Source organism: Buceros rhinoceros, unplaced genomic scaffold (genome assembly GCF_000710305.1).
Source record: "Buceros rhinoceros silvestris isolate BGI_N320 unplaced genomic scaffold, ASM71030v1 scaffold31948, whole genome shotgun sequence".
Taxonomy (NCBI): Eukaryota; Metazoa; Chordata; class Aves; order Bucerotiformes; family Bucerotidae; genus Buceros; species Buceros rhinoceros.
This window is the reverse complement of record NW_010427945.1, coordinates 22,785-44,170: the sequence shown is the minus strand read 5'-3', so window position 1 is coordinate 44,170 and position 21,386 is coordinate 22,785. Positions and strand designations below refer to the sequence as shown.

The following is a 21,386-nucleotide window of genomic DNA, read 5'->3' as shown; positions in this document are numbered from 1 at the left end:
ATAACCATGGAGTTATTGTGACAATTACACTTGTTTTGAGGAAGCTCTGGCTACTGTATGTCAGGGCATTACTTTATAAGGAATGCAGGAAATGGTCTGACTTGTTATCATTGCTTCTGTATTTAGTGCGTGGACTGTAGGGAATTTATGTGCACTGATCTGTGACAACTATGAAGTATTTCTTAAGAATGAATTACCAAATAGTATGTTCTGTGCTTGTTTAGCGCTAGAACAAATTATAAATAGAATGTTAAAAGCCTTGGGTTTTTTTTAAAAGAAAATTGTGCTACTTAAGTACAGAAGAAAGTTGACGTGTACATGCGCAGATGGTGAGACTACCTCTGCTTAAGGTAATGGGATTTATTAATAAAGTCCTCCCTTGCTTATTAAAATAGGAAACTAATTTAGATTTTGGGAGTCTTTGTCCTGGTAGAGATGTAATACCCTGTACGGATTTTCCTGAAGTTTCTTACCAAAAACCTATGAATTAGTCATCAGAAGAAAATTGCTTCATGGTTCACTTTTAGATATTTGCTAGATGAGTGCATATGTAAATGTATTTTTTTAAATATAAGCCTTCGCAAGTGAAAATCTGGTTTGAAATTAATTTCCATTCCATGTAGAGGCTTTGATCTGAAAGAGATGGTCAGGCGTCATGCTAGTTCTTGATATTAATAAAGTTTTATGGCTGCATTTTTAATTTTTTTAGAAAAATGCAGCTTAGTCCTTTGAAATAATGAATAATGAGCAATACTCAGAATTACATAGCATACACAGGTACATGACTGAGCAGATTAACTTTAGTCTCTAAACACATTTATTCAAAATTGCCGCTGAGGAAGTCTTGCTCTTAGAGGACATCTGCTAGACTGGAGCCAGGGGAGGAGGTCTGCAGACTTGCGTTTGATCACATCTGGTCAGATATTTGCAGAAAATGTTGCTTAAAACTAAGTCTCACTGCAGGAAACAGATTACCTTTCGACAAGGCTGTAAGTAAATCAGGTGGTTGAGATTTTTAGACTTGCTTTTAAATGAAACAGGCAGAACTGGTGAGTTAGTGCTAGGGCAGTGTAAATATGGTGACTTTGTATGAATTATGATGTGCCCATTTAATTTCAAATTAAGGGGAGAAATAAGTGGTCTAGGAGATTGTTTATCACTTTCAATTTTCTGTTATAACCTTTCAGTTGCTTCTAGTTTTCCTTTTTGAGAAAAAAAAAAAGTTGCATTTGACCCATTCATTGTTTGGAAGGAGAGTTGTGCTCCTGAAGGTGAACAGATTGACAGCTGAAAACTGATTATCACTGTTACTTAAAATAGCGTGGAGCAGTCGGGATGAGAACAGTCCTGACTCTTTAAGGATTACTTGTAGGTTTTCCAATGACTTCCAGTTGTTGCAGCCTTCTGAATTCCTGTAGTATGGTCAGTAATGGTTCAGGTATCTGGTTTTCCTGTTTCTGGGGTTTGAATTGAAACATTCCTCTGAGTGTTTGAGAGGAGCACCCTGTGGATAGATGGGCCAGATGGAATTTGCCCTTCTCTTTGTGAATGCTGGAGAAGTTTGAATTCTGCTGGCTCTTTGCCTGTGGACTTAGATGACTACAAAGTCAGAAGTGCAGCTAAGCTTAGGTGAAAATGCTTACTGATGTGGGGTTCGTAGCATTTAAAAGAAGGTCTGTTTTTCAATCATGCTAATGCCTAGGGAGGTTTTCTTTTGATGTTTTATCATATGAACTTACTGCTTAAGACTGGCATGCAGGATAAAGTTTTGTTAAAACTGTTGCAATTCTATCAGATTTTTTAAAATAAGTTTTTAACTTCAAACTGTTTGGAAACTACAGTCTGCTTATAAAATTTGACTGAAATTTATAGACTGATTTGGTTTTAGAAGTTTCCTAACAACAGGACTTAAATACAGCAACCAGATTAAGTGTATGTATGCTGATGAGACTGTCTTGAAAAATTAAAATAAAATTCAACTTTTCAGATAATCCCTAATACTAATATTCCTCTGTCTTGAATAGTAGAAGTCATTGGATTTGTCAGTGGAAGTGCGAAAAATGCAGCACTGTAATGTGAAATTGTAAAATAAACGAGCAATTATTGAGTGGTTGTGGTTCTCTAACTGTTAACAAATGATTGTGCTGCAGTAGCCGTGCACCATGAGTGAGTGCTAAGGAATGTATATTTATCTGCAGTCGTGACTTTGTGGAACAGTGACTTCTTGTGAGTAGGAGACTGCTTGGTGAGTAGGGAGATCAAAGCTGTCCATTCCAGCAGGAAAATAAGGCTTCCTACTTTTTTTAAGGATCCAGGGCTGTTGTTATATATAGTTACTTTGAAGACCATATAATCTTGGTATTTTTTCCTTCAGAGAAAATCACTTGCTGCTGTAATTATCAAGCAGCACTGGAATGCATTGATAATATTCTTCAAAGTCGTAGCCCAAACAGTTCTGAATAGTCTCAGGAAGTACGATTTTATTTTAGTTTGTTTGAGTAAAATTCAAGAAGAAAAATCCTGCTGCTACTTAGAACCCTTAGGCAACAGCAAGACAAAACTGTGCTTACCTTGTGCTGCTGCTTCTTGGAAGAGCCAAGTAGGAATTATTGAGAGGACTTAATAAGCCAGGGCGTTCTTGCATCTGGAAATTCGACATAGCAGTTTTAACCAGCCATGAGTTAACAGAGGGATTAAAGCCTGCGTGGTTACATAGGCAGTCTGAGCAGTTGGTATAGAGTATACTAGACTTCCCATCAGGAGACTTTCTTCTCCAGGACTTTAGTTGTGTGGTTTTCAGGGCTTTATAACTTTGTTAGTCTGTTAGTCACTGTTTCAGTCTTTCTAAAGATAACCCTCTTTCATTTAAACTTTGTCTTGGTACCTGTAACATCAGTTCTGGTTTAATCTTGCTTTGTGAAAGCTTTTGCCTCGATTTATCTTTTCAGACTTAGCTGAAATGTATAGAACCTCTTATAAAGATGTCTGTCCTTCACAGTATATGCCACTGAAAGGAAGTAGATACAACAAAAGCTTGGCCAGAGTGTTGAAGAATTTACAGAATCTGTTAGAAATCTGTGAAGAATCTTGCTGTCCATGTGGTGAGCCCTCAGAGGTACAGTCAGTTTGTTTAAAGCACCTATCTCTGGTCTGATTCAGGGAGGGGAAAAACCAAAAACCAAAACCCCCTTCTAATGCAGGCGAATATCAAGGCAACATAGAGACAGAATTAGCTACTTTATTTGCTGCAGAGAACTCTTAATTTGTAGATTGTAGCTCCACTTAAACACATGATGATTTGCATGTAAAGTGCTCATCTAGTTCAGTGAAACCGTGTGTTAATGAGGGTTGCAGAAACTGATTATTCATGATTTTTATCTAGCTACTTGATATGCATACTAGCTGTTGCTGGAAGACATCTTATCTCCTGGACTCAAATCTAACCTGGCTGTATGTAAAAGCTGTAGAATAAATATTGAAAAATAACATAGTTCTTGAGGTGATCTCTTGTAAGATTATTTTAATACAGAGGCATAGATATTGTGGTGAATATGGGAAGTTGTAGAATAGTACTGACTGGAATTGGAGAAATGAGAGATGTCATTTTTTGGGTGGTGGCCTCAAGCAAAACATGATCTTTCAGAGTTTCTTCCCTTACCTAGTAGGGAATGACACTTCCTTTAAGGGACTGTTAAAGGGATTACTTAATGAGCAGCTGTACTTAAATTGCTTATTTTGCTTGTCCAAGAAACAGTACTCCATAAACATTACTTCTCTTGTTAAGAGAGTAAAGTACAATGACATTTTCCAAAGGAAGGGAGCTCCTTCAGTGTCATTATGACTATCATAACCATGGTACATCAATTTGATAGATCTGTCATTTTTTGAAATATACCAAAGTAAGCTGGAAGTCCTGTTAGAAACATGCTTTGTCAGTGTTAGATATTTGTATAGTCAGTCTTTAGAACGATTTCTGCCTCCGAGATTGACCTTGGCTATGTGCAGAATTGCTTAAACCTGAAAATGGTAACATATCTGAATGTAGCTTTGCTGTGTCTCAGGTTTAGTGATGCAACAAGAAACCAAATACTTACTCTACCTACTGGTAAGTACTAATGAGAAATGTGAATATAATTCACATAATTCAAAATCTGTGAATTTAATTGTGCAACTTCTAAGTTTGACACCCCCCCAAAAAAAATTGGTGTCTCTAAAATTTTATGTCCAGTTGTTGATGTGTGATGTAGTAGTTCTCCATGTATGATTTCTTTTATGTGTTTATAATGTTTAATTTCCTTTTTAGTCCTCCTAAATCTGTTCCGAAGCCAAGGATAGACAACCAGTACAGAGGAAGTGTTGCTTCTTTAAATGGACATCTGCTCTTGCGATATGGCCCAGATATCCAGCACCAATGGATTTAAACAGCGCTCATCACCGCCTTTGGCCGCTGCAAGGTCAAAAGATGTGGACAAAGAGGAGGCATTGCAGATGGAAGCTGAAGCACTAGCTAAGATGCAGAAAGAAAGAGGTGTAGCTGGTAACAAACAAACTTTTAACTCTTTAAGCAGCACCAGGCAAAAAGCACAGACTCATAACAAACAGGACCATGATCTCATGGTGTTTCCAGAGTCTGATGCCAAGAGCATGGAAGATAAACTAAGTACCATTGACATAGAGAAGCTTTCTCATGCTGAACTAGAGAAACTGCTGCTGGATGACAGTTTTGAATCTAGTAAAGTACCTACATTGCCAGTAAGTCCTGTTTTGAGTCCATCTGTGTCTTCACAATTTTATCTTGGGCCTGCGGGTCAAAGGAGACAGTGGATGCCTGGGATACCAGCGCCTGCGACATGCACTTTACCTCCTCTTTACCCCTCAGCTTCTTACACAAAACAGACTGCTTTATTTCAGAATGGAGTCCATCCAAGTGTGTCCTATCACTCTAGAGAACCTATTTATCTTGGTCTTCCAAGACAGTCGCAATACATTTCATACCCATTGGCAGCTACTACACCTTTCCATCCACGAGGAAGCCTACCTATGTATCCTTCAGTACTTACACCAGAAATGGCAAAAGTATTTGACAAAATTGCAAGCACCTCAGAATTTCTCAAAAATGGGAAGTCAAGCACGGACTTAGAAATGACTACTATAAAGTCTGCAGTTTCTAACCTACAAGCCTCGGAAAGCTGCAGGGATGTTAGTAAATTTGATTGGTTAGATTTGGATCCCCTAAGTAAACCAAAAGTGGATAATGTAGAGACTTTAAATAAGGCAGAGAATGATGGAGAGAGGGCTTTAGGTATGACTGCTGAAGATCCATGGGATGCTGTGTTGTTAGAAGAAAAGCTGTTAGACGCATGTCATGTGGAAAGAAAAGTTAATGGGAAATCTTCTGGAGTAACAGTAACAAGGAGCCAGTCCTTAAACATGCGAACAACTCAGCTTGCAAAGTTACAGGGCCAAACATCACAGGTATGTAAATTGGTATTTTTAAGTTGCAGTATAATAGTAAAGATTAATCAGAGTATTTAGAGACACTTTAAGGTCTGGATGTGTTTGTTAAATATTACTTGGCTTGGGCAGTATTCAAATCATGTGATGTTACTGGCATATGTATGTATTAGAGATATTCAGAAAATTGAACATTACTACTGAACTAAATCCTAAAATAATTCTGGCCTTGTGTAATCTTTCCACATTTACTGAGGAAAACCATCCTTATCTAATGTTAATATTATCACCAGACAGGGCAAAAGGGTGATTTCTACTCTAGGATCAGGTTCACTTTCATCACAATTTCAAGACAAAAATGTCATCAAAGGCTTTAGTTATGACATTCATCTTTTTGGACATCGAGCACATCTAGTTTGCATCAATACCAAACTGTACAGCAGATGATCAGTACTGTAGTGGTCTCATCGGGCTAATTATGCTGCCATAGGTGCATCCTACTCTTTTCCAAGTCCAGTAAATGTCTGTAGATTATTTAAATTTCCTATCTTTTACATTTTGTTCTGTGGTAATTCCATCATAAAAAAAGACATGTTTAAAAATGTTGGTCGCCTCACTAGAATGGGAATGTGAATACTTCTGGTTCTTTTGGTAGGGAGAGTACAAAGACTGAAGTGGAAAAGTCAACACCCTGGCAAGGGTGATAATGGCAGGAAAATTGTATGCGTAGAAACTGGTTAGAGGAGGAGGGGTGAAAGATTTGTTTGCCTTGGAGACTTTGGATTGCAGCTGTTTTGAATCTTATGTACTGTCTTTCTAGGTGTTCTTAATAGTCTGGTGACATGTCATAAAAACCAACTGTTATCAGTCAAAGATATTTTCCAAATGGCTCCTAAATTCTTCCTACCCACCCCCCAAATTCGGGGAGTTGTTTTCTCAGAAAAAGGAATATTTACTAGACTTTGGCTTAAAAAGCTGTCTAAATTTCCAATGAAATCAAATTTTTGGCCCTTCGTTTGAAGGATTTCCTGTTTTTTCTGGGCTAGTTGTCAGTATTCTGGCAAAAGGTTTAATAGAAAGCCTGTGGAGAAGGACCAAAAAAACCCCCTAAACCCAAAAAAACCCTTTACCACTGTTTTTAAGGGATCACATTTTTAACATTACATGCGTGAAGAACTTGGATCTAACTTTGTTTTTTTCCACTCCCTGTTGATATGTGAGCTCAGTTATTTCCCAGTGTTTGGAAAGGCACGTGAAGTAGGGCTCTGCAGCAGTTTGCCATGTCACCTAGTGATGGGTTTGTCAGTTTTCCGGTGATGTTTGGTTGGCTGTAACTGAACCATTGACTGGAATAGCTAGACTGTATTGGATCGGTGCTTCTGAGGTGGTATCTGGAGGAAGTAATACTTGACGGTTGCTGAATGAAATCTGTTTTTATAAATTCCAGGGGATTTTCAAGAATGTAGGGTCTTTCCTGTTCACCAGATCCAATCCCAGGCTATTTGCAGTCCACGTGTTAGCCGATTCCTAAAATACTCAAGCTCTGCCTTCACATGTGGTGTTTTCCTCCTGCTATTTTTGATTTAAAAGCTGTTCCAGACCCTCACTGTCCTCACCAGTCATCTGATTTTCAGCAAAATTGCACTGTTAACTAGTTCTTAGTAAATGTTCTTCTTACCAGGATGGAACAGCAGGTATTTAAGATAAAGAACCATTTTGGTGTTTATCTCAACATATTGTAAGAGACAGTGGCTTTCTGTCAGCTTGCGTTGCAGGCTCTGTGTGATAGCTTCTATTTCCTGCACTTTTTTTTTAAGATGGCTTATGAGAATTTTGGTTCTCCGTGTGAGAGCACAGTGTACTTGTGCCTTTACAGTGGCATGAATGAACATCCATTACCAATAGGAGCATCCTGCTTGATACACTTTTATTGCATGTGCTTTATTCACGATGGCATCACCACAGCACACCTGTCTTGTAGTGAATTAATACATCTGGCTTTCTTAAGCCACCATCTTTTTCAAACAAGTTCTTAGTTTATAGCAGACTCCTGCAGTGAATGCCCAATTGAAGGTTTGAGATTTACTTTCCACTTGTCTTCCTCCAGAGTGTGGTTAACAAGTTTTGGCATAATACTCCAGTTCTAGCCCGTATTCTGAAGTTAGCTGATGATACAAGACTAAATTATCAGCAGGGTTGCTTCTGCCACTTCCGCTGGGTTATTAAAGAAGATAATAAATAGATTTAATGATGAGTCTCTCAGGTATCCTTTCAACATAACCTGTGGCTTTTGCTTTATCTTTTGCCTATCCTGTGCTCCTATTTTATTTTCTAATTTAAATAATTTTCCTAATGTTACAGTAGGAAGCTCAGTTATTTAGCCTCTATTTTTGGCAGTTGTATTTTATCTCATTTATTCCAGGTATGTATTTGCTTCCAAGTATATTCTGAAGTCTTGCAGCATCTTGACTAGTCTGGATCATTATTTCCCCGAATAACTCAGAGTCTCACTGCCCCTTAAAACTAGTTGTATATTTTTATTCTTTCATATTATATCTAATCTCTTCAATCAATAGATTGCTTTGAATTTTGCTTCGTATTTGATGAAGTATCTATATATTCAGTATTCCCCTTTAAATACTTCAGTGTTCTCGCTCTCCTCTCTGAAAGCAGAGGCAGAGGACTCATTTTGTCCTATTGTAGCTGTTGTCTTCTCTATCTTTCATCTTCACAGAGCTGAGTCATCTTGTGGCTTTATGTACTTGTGGGATTTAATTTAACTTAACTTTTGGTAATTTACTGGGTTTTGGGTGCGGTTTTTATTGTTAAGAGTAATTGTATTTGCAGACCACTTATTTTTGCAGGCTGTGCTGATAAGAAAGACCAAACTAAATAAGTAATTCTTAGGAGTTATTTCCTGTTTGACTGATAGCTTTTGCACCTCTTAGATTTGCTCCTCTGGAAGTTAAAGAAACTTAAATCCTACTTGTTGCTCAAAACCCTAAACTTCTGAGTTCAATGGATTTCAAATAGATTTTTTTAGTGTATCAAAGCTTGTCCTCCTGAAATTATCTTCCAAAAAGTGATCAAAAATTAGTATTGAAGTTTAACTAAAAAAGCAAGGAGATTCTTAATTTTGCACCAGGAGGTAGTTTCCAGCAATACATTTTTGTAATAACATTAGGATTCTCTCCTTAGCCAACTATGGGTAACCAAATAAACTTTTTTTTTGCTTTGCTCTTCACATTAGAATTTACTGTTTACCCTGGCTAAGCTTGCATGTGTACAAATGCCTTGTTGTTCCCTAAACTTTTTGAAATTTACAGCAAAATTTGCAGGTTGTTCTGCTGTTAATAATTTCAAAGTATCACATAGTGTCATTAAGTGGCAATGTTGCATCACTGGCTGGACTTTAAATAATCCCCTTGTGTTCTGCTTTTATACTCTCATTAGAGCTGCCAAGTGCTTTGAGTACTTCCTTGGTAGTATTATTTAATTTCTTTAAAAAGAGTTCCTAAGTAGAAAAAAATTAACATTTGTACAGCCAGCTTCTTGATTTGAAGTGATTGAGTTTTGTGTTGAGTGCTGAATGTTTATCAAAGGTGTTTACCTTTCACTCGGCATGTTAACTTCCCGTTTCCTGGTATGATTTTTTTTTCTTTTGTTATTACATAATTGCTTAATGAATATATGTACTAGATACAGTTGCCCAGGTTTGTGCTGTCTCCCAGAAGTATTTTACGTGATAGAACTTGTCTGAGGTGTTAGAATAGAATAACCTTTTTAAATTTAAGGCATTATATGTGCTCCTGAATCTCATTCCAGGTTTTGTGGCTTTACAGCTTCTTGATCCAATAGTTTCCCATGGTCTGGCTGATCCCCGGTTATATAGAATTGATCCTTTTGAACTGATTGGTGCTCCTGAAACCAATATTTTAGCTGAAATAACAGGGTTTAAATGCAATTCAAGTGGCAATTATGGGTTGCCTCTATTATCCTTTCTAAGTTTAGAAACTTAAACAAGTTAATCTGAGCAAAAAGTGCTAGAAGATCCGACAGTCCGTAGCTCTGCCTGTTACAGATTTGACCCCTTTTCTGAGATGGTCTGATTTGACTATATAGCCTTATATACCCTAATGAAATTAAATCCTCAGTTAACTTTGTCAGCTAATAATAAATAACCCACATACTGATTATGTAGTTAATCACTGTTTGAAATACGAATAAATTGTGATGGTTTTCAGAAAAAAATATAGTGCGGTCTGCTTTTTTTCTGGTCTCCCGGGTGGATTGAAAGTTTTCGTGAGCCTTGTAAAAGCTCTGGGTGAAAGCCGTAATTGGTCAGAAGGCTTTATCCTCCGTGCACAGTGACCCTGGGCTGGGCATGAGTAAACTCTGCAAGATCAATGTATTCCAGGGAGTCTCTAGCTGGAGTTTCATGACTGCTTCAACCTCAGACGACTGAGTTCCACCTCAGCCCCACTGGTTGTTCCAGCTGCTCTCAGCTTTTCGCTTACGCTAGCATTTGTGAATTGTATGAGAAACCATTGTGGATTAAAAACTGCTACAGTTTTTTGTGGGGTATTTTTTTAAGGTGTATTAGATTTTTGTTGTTTCAAATTCTTTTAGCAATTATTTTTTAGATTGGATACTTCAAAGATTGTGGTTCACATTTTGGGGAGCTGGCAGGTGCATATGACATAAGAGGTTAAAAGAGCAGTAAATTGATACCGTGAGATTGGTTCTGAGTTTAGTGTTCTGGATGTTACTTCCTTCCATTGTTCAATTTATCTTTTCCTGCTTTGTAGGAAAAGGTAATCATGGGCAGACCTGACATGTAACGGTTCTTTCTTGGACTATACTGAAGGCCAAATTGCGGAAGTGAAAGAATAAACCTTTGTCTGTCTTTCATTCTGGTTCAGCAAAATCTATGCAAGTTCTAAAGCAACAGGCCCCTGCTGATAGCTCAGGAACTGCAATGCTTGCAACTTAATCCGAACTGATAATGGTGCTGTCAAATCACCTTCTGTAAAGGAGTCGTTGGTTCAGTCAATCTTTACTTTTCAACTTAGTAATGATGTACCTTTTTCTCCTTATAGAAATAGACATAAAACTAATAGTAAATCTCAGACTCCTAAAAAATCTGTCGCCTACACTTGGCTTTGCTGACCACAGGAATATGTTTGCAGCTATTTAAGTACTGTATTATCTTTGAGTTGCAGAAAGACAATGGGACCACTGGCATACTGACAGAAAACGTGCTTCTCCAAGAAATTGAAGGGCAGAATCAAGAACTGTCAGCTTTTTCTCAAGCAGTTACGAAGTAAGAAATTACTGAACACAAATTAGCTTCCACAAGAAAAAAAAAAGCTAAACTACTCATTTTCAGTTAGGTTGACAGAGCCAGTTCTGCAATTTTTGCTTGAGGGGGTGGATTTCAGTGCGTGTCCTCTTCCCTTTCTTTAACCCAGTTTTTCCTTGTTTTGTCTTGTTTTTTCATGAATGGAACAGAATTATTAAGGTTTTCGATACTAACGTTTTTGGATTATCATATCTCTTCTTTATTCTTTTGGTCTTGTGACTTCTCACTTTTTTTCTTGTTTTTATAATACTTTTTTATCCTCAAACTATTTCCCTGTATTTCCATATATTTGTATCTCCTATCAATTTTTAGTATAATTTCTTTTGAAAGATTTTAGAGTCTTTATATCTTAATTGATGCAGCTCACTAAATCCTGTAACTCAGTGGCTTTCTAACCCTTAAATGCTCTCATTTTTATTGCTTCCACAACTGGAATTCTGTAACAAATAAAACCTTCAAACTTGTTCCTGCTTTAATCAGGTAATGAAGTTTCTTAAAGGTCGTACCAAAGGAGATAGGACTTGATAACCTGAAATGCTCCTTCTATTTTTGTTGCTAACTGCTGCAATTTAATGAGAGGAATTTTTTGCTGTTGTTAATTTTTTTTCTTAGGGAAGACAAACCAGGAGTCTTGACTTTTTTCTCTCAAGATCAAAGTTCAAGAAATAACGAGGAAAACAGGGATCTTTGAATCTGAAGGATAGCTACTTTTTAAAATGGGGATGTTTATGAAATGAAAAGCAAACTCCATAAAACCAATGAGAGGTCATATACCTGTGAAACTACATTAAGATAAAGCTCACATAAAATAGGCTTGTTGCAACTATTTCTAGTTAAATCTAATTGTTGCCCCTTCTTTCGATGTTATTGAAACATGTAAAGAGTTTTGTGGTCTTTTGCACATAAGAAATTACTCTTTTAAACTCATTTTTAGCAAATGCTATAGATTAGCTTTTTAAAAACTCTTTAAAGCTTAGCTTCTACAGAAGCTGGACATGTCCTGTAAGCACTGACCTATTAAATATTTTAATCTATGTTGAAAACCTGCCTAATTATAAGCTAGGGTTTTTTTCCTTGTCTAATTACTACTTTTGTAATTACTGTGGGCAACATTCTGTTGAGAGTAGAAAAATTAAATGGTGTGTGGTACATACAATTCAGGTAAAGAGCAAAAGGCAGTCTTTACTGTTCTGGCCTGTGGTTATTACCATGTTATTTTGCTTTAGCCTTTGACTTATCCATTGCAATGTTTCATAAACCTTCTCTGCTTTCAGGTTGAGGACCAAGTTTCCTTATGCTAATCAGCAAACAAATCCAGGTTTTGTCCTGAGTCCAATTATGCTGCAAAGAAATATAAGTGGGGAGAGTGCCAGTATCAAGGTTTCTATAGAAATCGAAGAATTCCAGCAACCAGTAACTTTTACGTGTGATGGTATGTTTCTGATTTCTGAATTGGAGTTTGCGTGTAAGACTTCGATTGGTGGGTTAAGACTGTACACTCAGGCTAGGCCAATGGCTCTCAGTTTTTGTAATTCCCGAGTCTCAGGTGCGTGGATTGCTTGTGGGGAATTTGGAAAAGGTAACTGAAGAAAGAGCCTAATTCTGGGCCAGTGCCTCCATCAGAAAATACTTAGAAGCTGACAAAGTGAAACATTTTTTGTAAAAAGAAAAGAGAAAAGGAAGGCAAACCCGATGCTCTATTGTATCTGCAGTTGGGAATGTTAAAACAGTTTTTCAGGAGGTTGACTTGCTTTTTGGTAATTGAGGGGACTACGACACCAGAACTGAGATTCTCAACTTTAAATTTAATTTTTATTTCAAAACTCTTAACATGTTTAAATCAGCTCTTGCAGGCTGTCTAAAAATACAGACAAATTGCTGTTGGGAAATAAGAATAAATACTGAAAATATCTACTCGATATTGACTTCAATATATGCTTATGAACACAAACACTAAAGTAATACTTGTTATGATGTGCCACAACTAGATGGCCCAGTCTTGTGGGTAACCAGGAGTATTAGTTTGGGGTGGATCTTTTAGGTTTGCCTCCTTCTTGTACATAAATCCGTATTCTCTGCGCAGTACGTTTGTATCAAAGGCTGTAACTCTGGATGCTGTCAGCTTCTTGCAGTTCCTGGGGATAAAACAATTGATAGTAAATTACCTCAGAAGCAACTTGCTTTTTAGCCTCTACAGTGCTGTGGTCTCCTAGCCTCCTTTAGAGGGTTCCCATTCCCAGACCATGTCACTTGGTAGTAGATCTGTGCTGCAGTGGTTTTTGTATCATTGGATTCTCTATCTGTCACAGTGTAGATGCTTTAGAGTTGGTTGTTCTCAAAAGATACAAAGTTGCTCTATTAGTCACTTAAACTAGCGGCTCAATTGTAAAACAAGCTCTCAATGCAGAATTGTTTTCATTCCACGTTAATTTGCTGGCCCTTGTAGTTATTTTGCTGTGATATAGTTTTCTTTGTTAAGAAATGAGGTGCACTCTTAAGTGTAGCCTAGGAAGAATTTCTGCTCTTCATTCTTAAGATTACACTTTCCTAATATTTCAGGCTTAATCCTTTCCTCCAAAAGGCTTTGGTAGTGCAACTACAGCTTCAGCCCTTTATTCCTGGAAGATCTGTGGATACCCTGGAATGTGTTTTGCGTTCTAGCCCTCCAGAGCTTACTCCTTGTGCTTTCTGCTCTATTCCTTTTTCTGATGCTGAAACTAATCACAGTTAATCACAGTTAAACTACTTGTCTTCTGTAGGTAGTGAAAGATGGGTATCAGTAGCTCATACGTGACTGGTAATAGGCATTTTTAAAGTTGTTCTCTTCCTTTAATTCCTTCTGTTCTTGGTCAAATTGTTGTGTACCTTAGCATCCTAATGGCAGAACTACTTTAGTGTGGCTTTCAGTCCTGCTCAGAAGGAACTGCAGCCTTTCAGTGTTCTGACAACTCCATGTGTAGGACGGACCCAGGAGGGAAACAGATGAACCATAGTGCTTATTTGGGTGTACCTGTGCATTTTGCATTTATTTCTTAGACTTCACGTGGAAGTACAAGTCTACCTGAGCATTGTGTGTCATTGTGTGTCAAGCAAGAAATGAGTGTCCTTCACTAAGAGTGGAAAAAGGTGGTAACATTATCTTTGCATGAGTCCACTGGGCTTTGCACCACTGTTGGACCTTTGCTGGTGCAGCCTATATATAGCCCATAAACCATCTCTGCATCTTTTTTCTCTATCAACCACCATATTCTATGCTGAAAGTAGTATAGCAGTTTCACTCTAGATTAAATAATAAAGTCTTAATAATGAGATAAGTAGTGTTTCTGAATTCATAATTATCATTCCTTGATATTAAATTCCACATACTGTTTCTTCATATGCTATCAAACACCTCTATGCTTGTAATAATTAGACATCTGTTATTGAGATGAAACACTTGTGTTATCTTGTGGGAAATATTGCAGTGGTGTTACCTCTCTGTATCCAGTATAGTAGTAACATTTCTTTTTTTTTAAAAGAGGATTCAGGAAAATTAGGAAGGTCCCTGAAGGGGGGGGGAAAACCCACCGCTCTGAAGGTACTGATGAAAAAATAAAACACTTTTATACAGGTTTTTTTTTTTACAGAATTTCGAGGCACTTACTGACATTATTTGCAAATTATTTAAAGGAGAAGATCAGAAACTAGAGAGGGAGGGGTAGAGACCATTTTGCACTTAAAATGTTTGTGGTATTAAAACACATGTATTTTTTGTCATTGACAGCTGGTGACAGTGAGGGATGGATTTTGGGTTTGACTCTGTAGTTGCTGAATGGAAAAGAGACTTTTTTAAAAAAAGCATTTGGTGCCTCATGTGGAAGTATTGGTAGTTAAGACTTGATTTTTGCAAAGGCTTGGTGGTGCTTGCTGAGATCTGACCTGCACAGTGTGGAAACTGCTCTAGACAAATGGAAAAGAAAAAGGACTTGCAGCAGGATTTGCCTCTGCTGCAGCTGATACTCACTTCCTCAAAAGCAGAACAAATAGAGAAGTTCCATCTCCAACTCTTCAAACTTGAAGCAGCTCTGGGATCACTTACCTGTTTGAAGTCATTGCTAAATAAGGCAAATTTGTGGTTAAAAAAGAAAAAGGCTGTCTTCATAAAAACTCTAGGAAAACAGACTGCAGACTAGTTTTGTACTTTTGGTCAAGTGGCTGCACTGTATCCTAATGTAAAAAGCATTTATTGATTTCTTAAACTACGAGCAGGTTTTATGAGATGCCTTTCTCTGCAAAAAAAAAAAAGGAATATCTCAAACTATGAAATTTAGGAGATTATAGAAATCTTCCCTACAAATATAAAACCATTAAATAACTACAATTTGTGAGTGAACAATGTTAATATTAGTTACTGTAGATTTATATTCATTAACTTTTAGATGTAATTTCTTTAAACAGTGAGTTCCCCTGTTGAGCTGATAATAATGCAGGCACTTTGCTGGGTGCATGATGACTTGAATGAAGTGGACATTGGCAGCTATATACTGAAAGTCTGTGGCCAAGAAGAAGTTTTACAGAAGTAAGCAAACTCTTTTTCATTAATATTTAACTTCATGATTTTTCATGGCACAGTTAATGGAAAGTGTATCTTTAACCATTAAACTTGTGAAAGCAGAAATCTTAAGAACTTAAGAGTCACACTTTGCACAAAGATCAGAAATCTTTAGAGTTGCTCTGGGATACAGCAAAGTAGGTTCTCAACACCTTCCTAAAAATCTGTTCTAATCTGCCATCTGCTGTGTTGATCACAAACAGGTTTTTTCAGATACGGATTTCTGGAGCATTTCTGAATTGGATGCTGTAGTTTTTAGCTGCTTTTCAAATTCCAGCAACCAGGAAAAAAAATCTACTGATGATTTCTAATAATCTGTGGATTTTGCAGTAGTTTTTTTGGGTTTGGGGGTTTTTTTTAAACAGATGGTTTTCAAATCCCCATCAATTTTCTGGATTAAAATATTTGATATCAACGTTAGCCACAGTAGTTAAGAGCTTTACCAAAAGTATAGGTATCTGCAATAGTATTCCAAAACTTCTGCAGAATTAAAAATCAGATCAAGAAGTATGGTGCGGAGGTTGATTCACCATTTCCTCATTTTGAGCCAACAGGTTGCCTTAAAGATTCCATGTGAGCTTTTTGGAAAACTGCATATTTTTGGTATAACTATAGCTTTGTTTTATTTAACAGTAAGCACTGCATAGGAAGTCATGAATATATTCAGAACTGTCGGAAGTGGGATACAGAAATCAAACTGCAGCTCTTGACCCACAGTGCAATATGCAGAGACCTGGCGCGAACAGTAAGTACCTCCTGAGCTGCAGCAGCAATAGAAGCCTTCAAGAGGTTGGGAGTTTGCGTCAGACTTGATGGATCTGAGATGTAGCCTTTTTGTGTTATTAACGAATTAGAATGTCTGCTTGGTGTTGCGAATTGAATTCTCTTACAGTGAGGAAGTGAAACACCTACTGAATTTTCACAAGACAAATACTCTAAGTACGGATAATGTCTCTCATTAGACAAAGCACTATAGCTGGAAAAAGTACGTGAGCGTTTGGATTAAACTTGAGGCCTGAATGAGAAGCAAAAAAAAAATTCAGAGTTAAATAAAAGTTGTGAATAGATTTTGCGCTTAATGAGATATGAATCAGACCGTCAAAGAGGAAGGGAAGAGTATTTGATATCTACATAGTTAGGCTCTTGATTGCTGTTTCTTCCCTCTTGCCCCTGTCATAACATGTATGTGTTTCATGGGCTGTTAGTTACTTCTTTTCCCCTTTGAAGAGATCACCTTGTATCTTTCCCTTCTACTCCACAGGTATTAGTAATGAAACTTCTACAACATTGCAAATTATAGAAATGTGAGAACTGGACTTAATGTGTAATATTTTGTTGCAGGAAGATGATGACAGAACACCCATACATCTAACCAAACACCTCTACAAAGTAGAAAAGCCTTTCAGAGAACCTATTATAAGGTAACGTTATAATGGTTGTTTTAGTAATCCAGCCCACTGCTGAATTCCTGACCAAGGTTATGTTATGCTCTTGCACTTATGTTCAATAACTACTATTTTGTGCAGGTCTTCTATTGAAGAGCTCCTTGATGTGTATCACAAGCAAGTTAACATAGCCCTTAGAAATGAGGTAAGGTCATCGTGAATTATCGCTGTAGCAAAAGTAGCAGGAGAAAGTTTACTGATGAGATAGTTGGGAAAAAGACCTGCAGGTATCCTTGGGGAAACAGATCTGAACAAGCTGCCAAGTGTAAATTTGGAATCATGGATTTTTAGATTGCTTTTCCTCTTCCTAGCTTTTCTTGTAAACTGATTAGTACCTAATCCACACAATTAGAAATGTAACTTCCAAGTCTTGGGGTATAAAATAACCTTTTCCTCAAAAATGCTGAAAGTGATTAATTGAGGGGAATAGGGGAAGGGTCTGAGTCCCGAGTATATCAGTTGTTGTCAGCCATGAATGGTATATTGGTAACAGATAAATAAATCAGCAAAACACAAAACAAAAGAGTAACACGAAAATCAGCAGTAATAGTTCTATACAATCAAAGTTATAACTTAAGCATATTTGGAACATAGAAGTAATTTTTACACAAAATATAGTAACATCTTATTCTGCACTGTTGGATTAATTTAAAATACACTGTCAAAACCATTGTCTGTTTTAGTGTATGATTGGTAGCTTAAAACCACTTGCACGTGGAGGAGTTTGGAGAGATTTCCCAAATGCAAAAGCTAGCTGAAGATAACCTGCTTTACTCATTTCTGAAAGGAGAAGCTTAGTTTAACTCCTGGTAGTACTGTAACTTGGAGACTTAAATTTCTAAAGTATGTTTCTTAAACAGTTTCTATAAGAACAGTCTTGAAATGACTGTCTTAGTGGAAATTACAAGTGTTGTAATTATGTTTGCCTCTCTAGGAATGCAGGTCTGAACAAGCTGACGTCCATTATTTACATATTCCCGTAATGTTATTTAAGTCCCTTGGTGGCGATTCACCGTGTTCTCAAGGATAGTTTTGAACACAATCTTTTCATGGAACAGTGAGATGTTATTGCTCCTTGACATGGTGGTGGTTTTGTTGCTTTGCTCTTGCAGCTGCTTCAGCTTGCTTGTTTTAACTGAGATTTCTCAGGGTGAGGAATGCAAAACGTCTCAATTCAGACTTATGTTTTACTCTTGTTATAGTATTTTTGAGGATGGGTGATGTAGCTTATAGGTGATAATGACTAGGTCCAAAGATCAGTTGTTTCATTTTTAATTTTTTACTGTCTGAAGTGAATTCCTGTACGTATTTGGTAGCTAAAGCTTGCTAATCAAAGTGTAACAGGGTAAAGTAATCTGTAAGTAACTTGTAATAGCCTTTGATTTCACATCGTTAGACAATTTAAAAGTTATATGTTGTCTTTTTACTGAGATCAATTTGAGAGCCTGTGAGGAAAACAGCAGTGGAAATTTTGCTTTTCATGTGTCAAAACAGCTGTTATCTTCAAAGTGCTAGTTTTGAAAGTATGGCTTAAATATTTGCAATGTCTTCTGACTTCTACAGTTATTTTTTTTATGAGGACAAAGTTCATTGTTTTCAGGTAACTCCCAACCCTAACGCTGTTTGTTTCGAATGGCTTCTTCACTATCCTTTTGTAGGAAGGTCATGAGAATATGTCTGCAGGGGTAGGAGAGTGGGAGTTAGGAATTCCTTTACATATGACCAAGAGGGTGTTACATTAATCCCTCTTACTTAGTTGTAAGGACTCATAAGTGATTGTTGAAGAAACCTATACATTAAGCCTTTAAAAAATAAACATTTATTTTGAGGCAAATATTTTCATTTTCTACATTTGTTCTTTAAAATTGGTTGAAGACTTTGTTTATATAGAAAACCAAAACCTGCAAAACCTGCGATAGTTTAGGTTTAAATTACGTGGCTTTTCTTCTGTTTGAAGAGGAGGAGGAAGGGAATATTAGGAGCATCTCAACCTTGTCTTAAGCAGCCTACTAGCATTTTCATTCTCTGTTAAGAAGCTGATCTAATCCTTTCAGAAAAGATTCCTGTTAAGCATGCAACCCCCCTTCCTTTCCTTCTCCAAGATGACAGTTTGCAATTGCTTCATCTAGGAGAACCATTTAAGTTAAACAATACATAAGGCAAAATTTGCAACAAGCTTTTTGCAAAAGTACGTTAAAGTGAAGGAAAAAAGATAAAGTTCCATTATAGAAGCTATCCTGTAGTGTAAGTGTAATTTGAATCTTTTCTTTTTATTTGTTTTAAGAGGGTTGAAATTGAAACACGGCTTCTTTAGCATTCCCTCCTTACACTAATTGAATATCCTTTTTTAAACTACACTTTCTTCTTAAGTTTAATATCTCATTAGAAAATACTTGTCTGCCAACAACTTCATAGAAAAATGGTTGGAAACCTCCTGAGGTTTCCTGGGACCGCATTTCAGAATCTATACTACTAAGTTTTTTACGTTGATAACCGAGCTATAAGGAAGTTCTGAGTTTTTTACTCAATCAAGTTGTTACATAATGGTTTAATGTAATTGAGATACACATCTGTTAATGAAATTGTCTTGGCAATTTGTTATAAAAAAAGTAAAACAAAAATTAGAGTAACACTGGATTTCACAGTTGTGATCCTATCAATCTGTTCTCTCATACATTCCTTATTAGAACCAGCATAAAGCAGTAGACCACCTAATTAAGACTGTCAGAAAAATCTGTTCTACATTGGATTGTGTAGAGACTCCTGCAATAACGGAATCGGTAAAGAAGCTAAGGAGGGCTGTTAATCTTCCAAGGACTAAAAATGCTGAGGTAAACTTTCATACTATAAATTGCATTCTGAGGTATGGTTTTTAACACTGATAATGCTATTTATATCTTTGGTAATTGCAAGTACCAGCAACAGTCAGTCAGGATTACATTGGGTTTTTTATTTTACCCAATATCTTCAATTTATTTTAACATCTCTTTGTTGTTAATGCGTTAATTGCTTGCACGTGGAATCCCTTCTTGTTTATAAATAGCGACTTTTTTAAAACTAGTTTTAAGTTATTTTTTTCTTGTTCTGTAACTACAGACTTGTGTCAGCAGATGCTACTAAATCTGACCAAGGCAAACTGACAGCTAGCTCATGCCGGCTGAAATCCATGCAGTTATGCTTAAAGGAGGAGTTCCTGTCATGTATTTTCTGTGCAGTATTATGTGAATAGCAGTACCATCTTAAAACTCTTAACAATTCATGCTTCCGCATTCCTGAGCATATGGACAAAAATAAAATCTCACAAATAGCACAGATTTTGAAGATAAAACTGCCTTACAGTGAACAGTTCACTTGAGCAGAATTAATTTCAAGTCACATTGTCAAAACCAGTCATTAAATAGAGAGACGTGCAAATAAAAAAGTGAAGAATTCTTCTAATGCTGGTTCTGTTGTCCTGCTGCCTTATTAGAGCGGTGATTCATGTGCTGTTTTGTTCACCTTCAGCTGCATCAGTTCAGTGATACATTTGTAATGCTGAGCAGAAGTCTTGCAAAATACACAGACCAAATAAATATACTTGTCACAAGAACTAAAATTCTTTCAGGGAAGTGCAGAAAACATGAAGAAAACTTAGTGAAATCTCAAATATTTCTTTAATGTTTGCGTTTTGATAGGGGAAAGCTGGAGGAATAATTAGATTAGGGTATAAAAATAACTTCCAAAATAATTCTGCTACTTTATCAGTAAAACCCCGCCGTTCTCTTGTGATGAACGCTGGTTTAAACAGTAATGGAATGAAGGCATATAGGCTTGCTTCCAGAAACAGGATTGCTGTGAAAATTGGAGCCAGTTGCATTTATACCTTTTGCAAGTTAGTTTTATGTATTTATTTATTCATTTGTGGTTGGAGGGAATGCCCAAAAAGTATAAGAGAACAGTAGATTGTCAAGTAGAAAATTACTGGTGTTTCAACAGTTTGACATCCCATCCTCCAGAAGTACTTGGACTACTTGACAAGTATGGTGGAAACACAGTAGTTTTTCTGAAAGACAAAAATTACGTGATTTTTATTTTTTCTCCAAGTCTCTGTATTATTTTTTACAAGAATGTGAAGTTTTTTGTTGGCAAGATGGTTGATTAATACACTGAAGTGTAAGGAGAGCTTTCATTCTGCAGCAGTTGTGGCAAACGTCAGACTTTCTCTGAAGTATTATGAATTCACTGGGTTTTGTTACTAAATAGCCAACAAAAATTACGTGATTTTTATTTTTTCTCCAAGTTTCTGTATTTTTTACAAGAATGTGAAGTTTTTTGTTGGCAAGATGGTTGATTAATACACTGAAGTGTAAGGAGAGCTTTCATTCTGCAGCAGTTGTGGCAAACGTCAGACTTTCTCTGAAGTATTATGAATTCACTGGGTTTTGTTACTAAATAGCCAACACGGTTTTCATTAAAAGTTTTAGTTTTATCAGAAGTTGAGTTTGGAATGAAACCCGTCCTTATTAGAAGGGAGTAAGTTCCCATGGCTTGTTTG

The 21,386-nt window shown here is 36.7% G+C and overlaps 1 protein-coding gene across 1 annotated transcript in view; it reads left to right on the top strand.

Moving 5' to 3' along the window:
* Nucleotides 1-4,308: 4,308 nt before the first annotated feature.
* Nucleotides 4,309-21,386, top strand: part of PIK3C2A (phosphatidylinositol-4-phosphate 3-kinase, catalytic subunit type 2 alpha) — a 37,334-nt gene continuing 20,256 nt past the window's right edge. Inside the window, exons 1-8 of the mRNA XM_010142112.1 lie at nt 4,309-5,475; nt 10,677-10,777; nt 12,091-12,248; nt 15,254-15,374; nt 16,041-16,152; nt 16,749-16,828; nt 16,934-16,997; nt 19,540-19,683. Of these exons, the coding sequence (XP_010140414.1) occupies nt 4,369-5,475; nt 10,677-10,777; nt 12,091-12,248; nt 15,254-15,374; nt 16,041-16,152; nt 16,749-16,828; nt 16,934-16,997; nt 19,540-19,683 (1,887 nt within the window). The 5' untranslated portion in view covers nt 4,309-4,368. The remainder of the gene's footprint in view (nt 5,476-10,676; nt 10,778-12,090; nt 12,249-15,253; nt 15,375-16,040; nt 16,153-16,748; nt 16,829-16,933; nt 16,998-19,539; nt 19,684-21,386) is intronic.